Here is an 11890-nt window from a genome sequence, read left to right as displayed (position 1 = left end):
TGTAGACCAGGCTGGCCTCGAACTCAGAAATCTGCCTGCCTCTGCCTCCCAAGTGCTGGGATTAAAGGCGTGCGCCACCATGCCCGGCTTAGACTGATTTTAAAATTTATGTTGTCACCAATGTCCCCATGGAGGATGACTCCAAGTGGCGTTACTTCCCCCTTCCCCAGCTGACTGAGGATATGTGAGTCTATCTAGTCCCCCGAGGATTGAACACAGGACCTCATGAGTGCTAAATACACACTCTACCATCTCCATCTTTTAAATGATACCTAACTTGTGAGGGAATGAGTGCACATGGCATGGTCCACACGTAGAAGCTAGAGGACGAGTGGAAGTCTGTCTGTTCTCTACTTCCACCATGTGGGTACGGGACATGGAACTGAAGACACAGGGCTTGCTTGAAGACACAGTACCTGCTGAGCCATCTTGTTAGCGCCCAAATGCTCTCTCAAGTCTGTTCTTTACCTATGAAGCTAGTCAGGTAATTTGCTTATGGTGCTTGTGGGCTATCACGGCAGCTTCCTAATCAGCTTTGGGAGTTCTGGGTGATAATTTCTTCTTGAAATCAAGACAGTTAAAATCCCGTCTGAACCCAAGACAGTGAGTATTGAATTTCACACCTCTTCCCCAGCTTCAGAGAGAGAGCGTGATCTTCAAGGTTGCAGTAGTTCCTTACTAAGAGGAAGTGATCAAAAACACAGTTTGGGGACAGGAATGCGTTGGAACACCATAGGAAAGGGAACGGAAGACCGCTCAACTTGTTTCGAAGTGTCACAAAATCTGGCTGAGTAGAAGAGCTAATGGGATCCTGTACTCTGCAGGCTGAGTGGTTGTGCTCGGCGGATCTGCGAGTCCTCGGCTGTCCCGCAGGGGGCAGTGCTGCCTGCCAGTGCGGTGGGAGCGGAGTGGGAACCCGCGCGGAGTTCTGGGGCTTGTTTGCAAAGAAAGTTAGGGGATGTGAAGGAGTGCGGGCCAGACTCTCGGGCTTAGAGGGCGGGGTGCGAGAAAGGACTTCCCAGGGTAGCCATGGAGATCACTGGAGGGGATCTGGATAAGTTCGAGGGGTAGGGTGGTCGCACGAGAAGGGTAGTTGCAGTCCCCGGAAGGTGCAAGCGAGCAGGACGCGAGTGTGAATACGAGTGTGCGTGCGCGCGCTGCAGTTCGCCTGGTTCCGAGAGGCGCGGGTGTCAGCTTGCAGCCGGGGCTCCTCCCTCCGGCCCCCCTGCCCCGCCGGGCGGTCCCTCCCTCCTTCCCCATCGCCCCTCCCCGGCGGGCCAGGCGCTGGGACGCCCGGGCCGAGCAGGCAGCGGCGGTGGCGGCGGCTAGTTGGGAGTCCTAGGTTCCGTGCTGCGGGACGATTCGGAGCCGAGTGTCTCTTGCCCCGGCTGGGCGGTGCTGGGCCCGCTTCCCACGGAGCCACGCCCTGTCAAAACTTTGTCGCTGCAGCGGCCAAACGATCGGAGCCGGGCCAGCGAGAGGGAGGGAGGGGCGCCGGGCCGGGCCAGGCAGGGCGCGGGGCTCCGAGCGCAGCGGCCCCGGCCCGTGGCCCCACCATGCCCCAGCTCGGTGGTGGCCGCGGTGGCGGCGCCGGCGGGGGAGGCGGTGGCTCCGGAGCCGGGGCAACCAGTGGAGGGGACGACCTCGGAGCGAACGACGAGCTGATCCCCTTCCAGGACGAGGGGGGCGAAGAGCAAGAGCCGAGCAGCGACAGCGCTTCGGCGCAGAGGGATCTGGATGAGGTCAAGTCGTCCCTGGTCAACGAATCGGAGAATCAGAGCAGTAGCTCGGACTCCGAGGTAAGGGGATTCCTAGGGTCAGCCCCTGGGGGACCCGGGTCCCGCTCCCGCTCACCCGCCCTCGCCTTTGTGTCTCCTCCACAGGCGGAGAGGCGCCCGCAGCCCGCCCGGGACGCTTTCCAGAAGCCGCGCGACTATTTCGCCGAAGGTAAGTGCCTTCTCCGTCAGTCTCCACTCTCCGGCCATCAGTGATTGGCCGTACGGGTCTCCACGGTCCGGGTGGCGGAACCCCTGCTCTCCTCCCATCGCTGCAGCAGCCACTCTGGGGCTCACTCGAGGGGCGCTCGGGTTCCAGATTCCCGCCCCGAGCTCCAGATAGCTACTCTGTCTGGGGGACCCCTGACCTCACTCCACTTTGGTTTTGTCCGCAGTGAGAAGGCCCCAGGATGGCGCTTTTTTTAAGGGACCTGCGTATCCTGGGTACCCCTTCCTAATGATTCCAGACCTGAGCAGCCCATACCTCTCCAACGGACCCCTGTCTCCTGGTGGAGCGCGCACCGTAAGTGTCAATCCGGCCGTGCCGGGACCGGTGGGCGTCGGGCCCGGCGGGATGCGCCCCTGGGCTTTCCGTGGTGTGGGGGATGGGGCCTCCTGCCTGAGCGGATCCTGGGCCGAACTTGTTTGCGGAGTCAAACTCCCCTGTGGCGGCCTAGTATGAGACTGCTTTTGGCCAGTAACGGGATGAAAGTAAAGTTCTTTTAACTTCTCGCCTTTGGGAGATTGCGGCCTGGTGGGTCTTCCCAGCCTCCCAAATTCCTTGCTCCCACCAAAGGAAAACTTGGATTTGTGCCTGCCTTTGGAGGTGGGGGGGGTGTGTGTTTGAGGGGGGGGGGTGTCTCGCTTTCCTTCCTGGAGATTGGTCAGCTTTCCCCTTGGCAAGGGAGAAAGTTGGGCAAGGGCCTGGAGGATCCTGACTTGAGATGTCCTCTGACCTGCGGGTTCCCTGGGCTGCTGTGAGCTGTACAAACTCCTTATTTTGTGTGGACTATTCACGACCCACCCCCAATCCTCACGCCAGGGCCTCAATTTTTCTGCAGAACTCTGGGTTTTAAACTCCTCTGAGATGGTTTGGAGGGCGACCCAAGGCATTCTTACTTGGCTTTTTCCCCCTTTTGTTGCGGGCTTTTCTCATTTAAAGCGAGCGCTGCGACACTTTAAACCTGTTAATGGGAGCGCATTGTGTGCTGTGTGCCTGGCATTTAGAGCGGTGATTAAGCAAATTGACCCGGCCCCAGACAATGTGCAAATGAGGGCGGATTCCTTCACCCCTCTCCCGCTCGGAGCTCCCGCCTCTCTCCCCTGCGAAAAGAGGGGTGCAGTTCGGGGTTGGCCAGGCCTTCGAGCCGCTACTCCACATCCAAGTTTCCTGTGCGGATGCTGGGTTGGATGGTAAATCCTGGGTGCACACCCTCCTGCTGTGCGGCGGCTTGCTCTTCGTCTCTGCGTCGCACAGAGCTTTTCAGAGTTGGTTGGTTCGGGAGTGCATCCCTGAGGGAACTGAGCTCGAATAAAAGTTCATCTTAAATATGATTATACTCAAGGGCGGCCATGGAAGATCTGGGCGCTGAATGGGTCGTTCCTGCTGTCATTTCGGGCCCTTACTGGGTGGAGCAGGATGGCCTCCACAGTTCCTGTAGTGTGTGTGTGTGGATGTTGTTTAGGGGTTGGGGGTTTAGGGGTTGGGTTCTGATGGATGGAAGAAGGGCGTAGAACCACACCCACACCGCTTGCCTTTGCTCTGGGGTGGAGAAAGACCCTCACAGTTTTGGGCCTGCTCCACTTCAGGGTACCCCAAGAAGTCCTTTTGAAAGTGGATATTGACCTAGGGCTTTGCTTTTGCTCTTTCAAGGTGAAGGTGTGTGCCAGTGTTCGGGACTACCCCCAGCTTTCCTGCCCATGCAGGTGCAGGGAGTTCCCATATCTTTGTATGTGTGTCTGTTAAGCCACTTTAGTGCCATTTTCTCTGTTTTTGTCATTAGGAGCCACTTATGCATATATGTCAGCTCTGAGTCAGGTCTTAGGAAGTTAAACGTCATCAGAAACATCCCAAATACGACTTAGCCCTTTAACTGGAGATTTCCTCTACACACTCATTTCTTTTAAGTTTTTACATTTTCTTTTGTGTGTGTGTGTGTGTGTGTACACTTGGGTGTATCTGAGGCTTACGCCAGGGTTAGTACCTCCGTGGGGGACAGAAGACAATCTTTGGTAGTCAGTTGGATTCTCTTCTACTGTGTGAGTCCCCCACAATCCAATTCAGATCATCAGATTTGGCTGGCCAGGGCCTTTACCCACAGAGTCATCTCGCTGGCTCTTAGCCCACTGGCTTGGGGACTTTGACTCCCATCTCATCCCCATGCCTATATCTTATCTCACCGATGAATGGCTTAAAATCTTAAAATCGTAAGTTCTCAGTGTTTGGTGTTTCTCACATGCTGCCTTGCTCAGTTACAAAGTTCACTCTTGTAGCAGGAAAGTCTCTTTCTAGTTTGACTATGCATGGCCAATAAGCAGAGCAGCTTAGGACCCATTTAAGCACTTGTTTGGACTATATGGCTGAAATGATAATTTTCCTCTCGATGATCATATCAATGTAGTTAATATGATTTTCATGGGACACAAATGGTCATCCGGGCAAGACTGGACCTCCGCTGTTTCCCAGTGAGGTAGAGTTGAGGGTAAGACAGGAGCTAGCAGGTTGGAAGAAGATTCTTGGACTAGATGACTCCATCTGTCTTTTGCTTTCTAGGTCTTGTTGTTTCTCCTTTAAATTATCCACCTGTAAGCTTTATTGTTTTAGGCCTATACGTAAAAAAGTGGGGGTACCATTTCTTTGCGGTCCTAGATTTCTGGACATAACAAAACCAGGAGTCGAAGTGGATGCTGGCTGCAGTGTTTTTGAGTTACGTATGGACATTTGGCTTTTCAGACAGGAGCCCAAAGCCCTCATCACTGGCATCTCTGCTGCTGGACAGTTGTGCAGTCAGGCTGTCCTTCTCCATGGGTCACCTCTTCTGTTTTCTCCTCTGGCTCCATTGGGATGCCAGGAAATGGTTCCTGCCTGAGACCCTTGAGGGGAGAGGTCACCTTTCCCTGGGCTAAGGGGACAAGTTTTAAGACAGGGTCTCATTCTAGTCCAGGTTGGCCTCGAACTTGGATCCTCCTGTCTAAGGAGGATTAGCCTCTTGAGTGCTAGGTTTACAGATGTGTCACTATGAGTGTGCTTTTCTTTCGAGCCCCCGGGGAACCCGAGGCGTGTGGAGAAGGGAATAGCTGCCACAGTTTGTACTATTCCTAGTACTTGGAAACATGAGATAAGGTCTCACTGTCGTCCTGGCTGACCTAGAACTTGCTATACAGACCAGGCTAGCCCTGAACTGTTTAGATCCTCTTATGACATCACAGGCATTAACCACCACGCTCTGACTCTACCTTCATCCTAGAGGAGAGACTTTGCAGGTTACAGGACTATTCTGAAATTGTTGACTACAATTTTGCTACGAAAATGTAAATGAAGCCACACAGGGTGGCACTTGGCTGATAATCCCTGAACATCAAAGACTCAGACAGGAGTGTCACCGCAAGTCTGAGGACAGCCTGGGCTACCTAGGAAGAGCCCGTCCCCAAGACAAATATAAACAAAATAGAGTGGATGTCAAAAAATATATCATTTAGGTAGAGAAGAGCCAAATGGACAGTCTTGGATGCAGTTCTGCAGGACAGCTTCATACTGATAGAGCACTTTGTGACCACAGCGTGAATGTCAATAACGGCTAGGAAAGGGACATGCATGTCTGGGGAGAGGCCCTGAGCATGATGTGTAGGGATCACTGTCCTGAAGCCCGCATCTTTGCCAGTCTGTCCAGATCACTTCTGTGTGAGACAGTCCTGGGCTTTAGGGGTGTGCTGACCTGTAAGTATTCTATAGTGGTCTTTCTGAGGATGGCCGACCTCCTCAGCGTGCCACCTCCTGTTCTCCAGACACACAAATCTCTGAGCACACACAGGAGGCTGTTTCGGGGGAATTTATGTAACAACCAAGGGAAACCTATCCTCTATTTTAAAAAAAATGATTCATATACTTTGTTACATTTCATTTGTTAATTTGGGAGGAGGCCAGGGCAATGTAGGAGTCAGTTCCCTCCTACCACAGGGTCCTGGGGATCAACCTCAGGTCAGTAGGCTTGGCAGCAGGCGCCTTTACCGGCGGAGCCATCTAGCCAATCTAAAAACTTTTTTTTTTTTTTCCTTTTGCAGATCAGTCTAAACATGCTGTTTTTGGTAAAATTCTTTTAAGTCATTTCCTCTAAATATAACTTCTGTTCCATTTTTGCTAAATATAACTCTTGAGTTTAATGAGGGCTTTTTGTATAGAGTGGGCTGTTGGGAGTGCCCTGCTGTGTTACTGAAATTTTGGCACTTGGATTGCTGGGGTGACGTTTGATTTTAAGCCTGAGGTGGGCTTGAGTCCTGTCAGACTTGTCTTTGGGTAGGTGGATCTGGCAGGGAATATCTGAGTTGCCTTGTTATAATTTTAGAAACCTATGGCTTAACCTCATTCTCCATTGATCTCATTTCTAGGACTTCTCAAGGAGAAGGCAATCTGATGTTTACATGTGCTCGCACACATAAACACATCCAGCCAAATACACATGTGCACACACATGTAGGACCATTAATAGCATTTCGGCCTTAGCAGTAAACTGACAAGAACTGCCGTGTTTGTTTGTTTGTGCATGGCTGTTTTGCCTGTATGTATGTCTGCGCACCATGTATGTGCAATGCTCTTAGATCTCCTAGAACTGGAGGTACAGATGGTTGTGAGCCACCCACCGTGTGGGTGCTGGGAATGGAACCTGGCTTCTCTAAAGCGCAGCCAGTTTTTTTAATCACTGAGCCATCTCTACAGCCTACCAGCTTGAAATGTTTTCTTTTTGGTTTTGTTTTGGTTTTTTGAGACAGGGTTTCTCTGTACACCCCTGGCTGTCCTGGAACTTACTCTGTAGACCAGGCTGGCCTTGAACTCAGAAATCTGAACTCAGTAATCTACCTGCCTCTGCCTCCTAAATGCTGGGATTAAAGGCGTGCGCCGCCACTGCCTGGCCCGGCTTGAAATGGTTAACCAGTGAAACTGTGGAGTGAAAATGAGCTGCTCACTGGAAACCTTCTGTCATAAGAAGGGTGCACTCTAGTTCTGCTGGGAGATGACTTTCATTTGCTACACTGGGGATACTGAAGATTAATCTGTAACTCCTTGACTTCTTAGCCCTACGTGTGTTGAGTGCTTATCCTGGATGGTGCTAAGGGGCGGTGGCAGATAAGATGCATTAGGGCCAGATCTTTTGCCTAAAAGATGCCAAACTCCAGTTAGAAAACAGTAACATTGGCGTTTTACAAGGATGCAAGGAGATAGGTCTCGGTTACCGAGGCATTTTTTAGACTAAGAAGTTTGGTAGAATTGCTTTGAAGTAGTGTGTTTCGAGGAAGGCCAGTGGAGGAGGTAGCTTTAAACTCGTCCTTGGAACTCGTGCTTCGCTGTTGCTGTTGTTGTTGCTGCTGCTGCTGCTGCTGTTGTTGTTGTGTGTGACTTGGGGGGTGGCATATAGGGAGGGCAGTGTCTTGTAACGTAGCTCTAGTTGGTCTCACACTAGGCTCTCCTCAAACCCAAGCCAATCATCGAGCCTCAGCCTTCTGAGTGCTGGGGTTACAGGCCTAGGCTACCATGACCAGCTTGTTTTAGTTCAAAGTGATTCTTGTTAGTTATAAAAAAAAAATTAAATATCCGTGGTGTATTTACTTATGATCGCCACTGTGATCCTGAGATAGAAGCCAGGGAGACCAAACACAAGGAGGGAGAGAAAGCCATAGCTGTAGTAGAACTTACTCCGTGCTACTTGCCTAGAGTGATTAGGGGCACGTTAAGCCTTGAATGCTAAGAAAGACATCTGGCCGGGCGTGGTGGCGCACGCCTTTAGTCCCAGCACTCGGGAGGAGGAGGCAGGCGGATTTCTGAGTTCGAGGCCAGCCTGGTCTACAAAGTGAGTTCCAGGACAGCCAGGGCTACACAGAGAAACCCTGTCTCNAAAAAAAAAAAAAAAAAAAAAAAAAAAAAAAGAAAGACATCTGTTCTTACACAAGAGGCAGCAGAGAACCCTCAAGTTATTCACGGGGCTGAGGATGTGCCTGCTGAGAGAGATATTGCCTAAGGTCCCTGAGGCTCTGAGTTCCAGTTCTAGCAACACAAAGAAAGTGACACCCAAATAGTGTGACTTATATACCTCCTACCCCTGCTTACCAAGATGCTGAGATAGGAGGGCAGGGAGGAGCTAGACTGTGCAGGAGACTCACCAGAGCCAGACCGAGGGGAAAGGGCTTTTATGTCAGAGGACAGAAAGGTTCAGTGTGAGAAGAGGGAGGTGTGGTCCCCAGATGACCTCGGTAGCTGCTGCCACAGTTCACTGCTGGTGTCTAAGCCTGGATGAGTTAGGAAGTTCCTTGGGCAGGTGGGACACTGACTGGCCTTCTCTCTCTGCTGTCCTGGCTCTGGACAAAAGTGCCCCGAATGGTTTGGCAACCTCAGAACTCAAACAGGCTGTGAGAGGCTCTCGTTAGGAGAAACTGTTCGGTGTCGGAGAAGAGACACCGTGGGTTCATGGGGGATGTTTCGAGAGAAGAGGGAAGGGTGTGGGAGAGGAGGAGGAGGCAATGGCTGATGGGGATCTCACCGGCAAGGGACTTCGAGAAGCCTGAAAGGGAAAGAAATGCTAGATCGTCCACACTTCATTTTCTTTTCTTTTCTTTTTTTTTTTTTTTTTTTTTTGTTTTTTTTGTTTTTCGAGACAGGGTTTCTCTGTTATAGCTCTGGCTGTCCTGGAACTCACTTTGTAGACCAGGCTGGCCTCGAACTCAGAGATCTGCCTGCCTCTGCCTCCCGAGTGCTGGGATTAAAGGCGTGAGCCACCACCGCCCGGCTCATTTTCTTTTCTTTCTTTTATTTATTTATTTTTTTAAGATTTATTTTTATGCGTCTGAATGTTTTACTTGTTTATATGTAGGTGTACCATGGGCATGTCTGGTACCCTGGAAATTGAGAAGAGGGTCCCTTGGGACTGGAGTTACAGGTGTTTGTAAGCTGTCCCGTATGTGCTGGGAACCAAACCCAGGAAGAGCAGCCAGTGCTTGAAAGTGCTGAGCCATCTCTCCAGTCCCACAGTTCACTTTCTACCTAGGGTTACCTGAAAGGTGATAGAAACACAAGGCTTTAATCAACCCATTAAAGAAGGCTGGCTGTGGAGGAGGGGGACTGGGTAGAGCTACAGTCTACAGCCTATTGGAGAAAGGGTGTGAGGCTGCTGAGACAAAGCTTGTTTTGTGGGTAGTCTGACAGGACTCAAGATGAGTGGGGGAGAAAGGGAGATGAGGGCTTTGGCAGAGAGGCAAATTTCTTCCCTCATGGATAGCAGATGCCCTTTGTAGGCATCCTCTCAGTTCTAGAGACCAGTTCCACCCAGAGGTGAGGATGTAAGAAAACGAAAAGATGGCCTTGATAGGCATCAGGCTGAGTCCTGCCCTGCACCACCAGATGGACTTTTCCAAAAAGATTTGTCTTAATTTTAAATTAAGTTAAATGTGTATATGTGCACATAACTGCAGGTTCCCACAGAGGACAGAGGTGACAGTCCCTCCTACAGCTGAAGTTGTAGGAGGTCGGGACCAGTCCAGCATGGGTGCCAGGAACAAACTTGCCCTCTGTAGGAGCAGAGTCACTGCCCCAGTCCCTGGCTGGCCTTTTTATGCTCAGTAAAGTCAAGGGAGAATTGACCGCAGGGCGGGTCCTTGAATTCAGTTGGTCTTTTTATTTTATTATTTAACATTCCACACATGCTGCAATCCAGTCTCTGGAGATTTTCTCAAAGGTAAAGTGAACACATCTGATATTACACTAAAACTTTTAGAAATGATTATTGCTTGTGTGCATTAGGTGTGGGGGGTGGAAAGTACCCCAGTGTGTGTATGGAAGTCAGCGGACAACTTTACGGACGTGGTTCTTTTCCACCTTTAACGTGGGTTTGAACTCAGATTGTGAGCCTTCGAAGCAAGCACCTTTCTATGCCACCTTGCAGGCCCCTGTGGCCAGCCTTCTGACCCTCTCACCTCTCTCTCCTGAACGTTGTGATTACAGACGAGTGCTACTAGACCTGGTTTATGTCATGATGTGATAACCCAGGGCTTCATTCACAGTGGGCACAATACTAAAACAACTGCGTTTAAGCTAAAATCTTTCTGTCTTCTACACTGGGTCAGATTTAGGGATGAGCGCAAAGTGTTCACTTCCCCACTTGGCAATGAGCAGAGCACGAAGGGAAGGGAAGGGACTCCAATTCTGGAGTTGCTCTGGGGACATCTTCTCAGGTACTAACTTTCTTCCTGCCGTGCATCAAGTGACATAAAGGTGGCCTTTGTTACTTTAATTCGAGAACCTTAAGGTTATAAAGCAAATTTCAAAACCCTCAATCTTTCCATTTCATTGTGTTTATCATCTAAAGTTTTTGTTTTGCTTTTGTGTTCTGACAAAGCTATGTAGTAGTCCTGGCTGACCTAAAACTCACTTTGTAGACCAGACTGGCCTCCCTGTTTCTTGAGTATTGGGATTAAAGGCACACACCATCGTGCCTACTTTAAGACTCTTCTAGCGGAGCATTGGTGGTGCACACCTCTAATCCCAGCACTTGGGAGGCAGAGGCAGGCGGATTTCTGAGTTCGAGGCCAGCCTGGTCTACAAAGTGAGTTCCAGGACAGCCAGGACTATACAGAGAAACCCTGTCTTGAAGAAAAAAAAAAAAAGACTCTTCTAATTTCTTGATTTTTTTTTTTAATGTATATGAATGCATGTGTGCTCTATGTGTGTGCAGTACCTGTAGAGACCAGAAGAGGGCATCAGGTCTCCTGGGACTGGAGTTACAGATGGTTGCCGGTGTGGGTGCTGGGGATTGAACGCAGGTCCTCTACAAGAGCAGCCAGTGCTTTTAACACTGGGCCAACTCTCCAGTCTCAAAATCCCACCCTCAAGTAACAAACAAACAAATGCCCAAACCCCCGCGTTTGTCCTGATACTTCATTGCTGGCAAATGTGTAGCAAAGGGCTCTTCTTGAAAGGGCGTAAACAATCTCACCCTATTTGGGAAGCTCTTGGCAATGGCTTCTAAAATCTCAGGGCTTTCCATAGTTTCTGATCCAGTAGGAAGTAGGTACTTGTTCATCCCATTCTGCGGCTGTGCAAACAGTCTTCTAGAGGTCAAGTGTGTCATACAAGACCACACCACTGGCCACTGCGAGTGAGCACGAGGTTGGGTCCAAAGTCTGTACCTTTTTCCTTTCTCCTCATGACACACAGGCTTGGTATCACCGACCCTCTCTGGAAAAGGGCGCTGGCTTGCTTCTCAGTGCAGAAATTCTGATATGACTATCAGCTTGGGTCGAGATGGGGTAGACTCGGGTCAGCCTTACATACAATCCCTAGTCTAGTCAGAGGTGAGTAAGTCTGTGGCTGGAAGCCGTCTGACCAGGACTTTGCTGCCGTGGGGTCAGTAACCTTTAACCTGCTGCCCAGGGACTTCACCACCTGCGGAAAAAACCATTATCTACTGACATTTGGAAGCTGGAGACGGCTTTCTCCTTGTTGAGGTCAGTGAGGGTCGGAAGTGCACGCAGGTGTGTCTTTTTGGCTTGGAGCAGCCCGGGAGGGGTAAGCCTTCCTGATTTCCGCGAAGTATGGATTACACTATGGTTGGCTTAACAAACCAAGCCCTGAGAGACCAAGCTTGAATGCAGCAGTTCCTGATGGTGCCTTTTATAAAATGCTTGGCTAAGTCCTTTGCTTTGCTTATGCACTGCCCAAATAAACCACCAGTCTCACGTCTCTATGACCGACTATTACAGCGCTAACTAATTATTAAAGAAATAGGTACTGGATATTTACACAGTGATTACTTTAGGACTCACAGGAGAGATACAGGTGTCCTTCTATGTGTGTGTTATGGTTTGAAATTAGAAATCATGAAGTTCCATGTTCTCCCCTCCCCCCCCCCCCC

At 50.4% G+C, this 11890-nt stretch overlaps 1 protein-coding gene across 4 annotated transcripts in view; it reads left to right on the top strand.

Moving 5' to 3' along the window:
* The first annotated feature begins 1227 nt into the window (after nucleotides 1-1227).
* Tcf7l1 (transcription factor 7 like 1) overlaps nucleotides 1228-11890 on the top strand; it is a 162292-nt gene continuing 151629 nt past the window's right edge. For all 4 annotated transcript variants that reach the window (XM_029478327.1, XM_029478326.1, XM_021164538.2 and 1 more), the window contains exons 1-3: nucleotides 1228-1799; nucleotides 1884-1947; nucleotides 2171-2298. In XM_029478327.1, coding sequence (XP_029334187.1) covers nucleotides 1557-1799; nucleotides 1884-1947; nucleotides 2171-2298 — 435 coding nt within the window. In that variant the 5' untranslated portion in view covers nucleotides 1228-1556. The remainder of the gene's footprint in view (nucleotides 1800-1883; nucleotides 1948-2170; nucleotides 2299-11890) is intronic.

This window comes from Mus caroli, chromosome 6 (assembly GCF_900094665.2).
Source record: "Mus caroli chromosome 6, CAROLI_EIJ_v1.1, whole genome shotgun sequence".
Lineage (NCBI taxonomy): Eukaryota > Metazoa > Chordata > Mammalia > Rodentia > Muridae > Mus > Mus caroli.
This window is presented reverse-complemented; position numbering and strand designations above follow the sequence as displayed.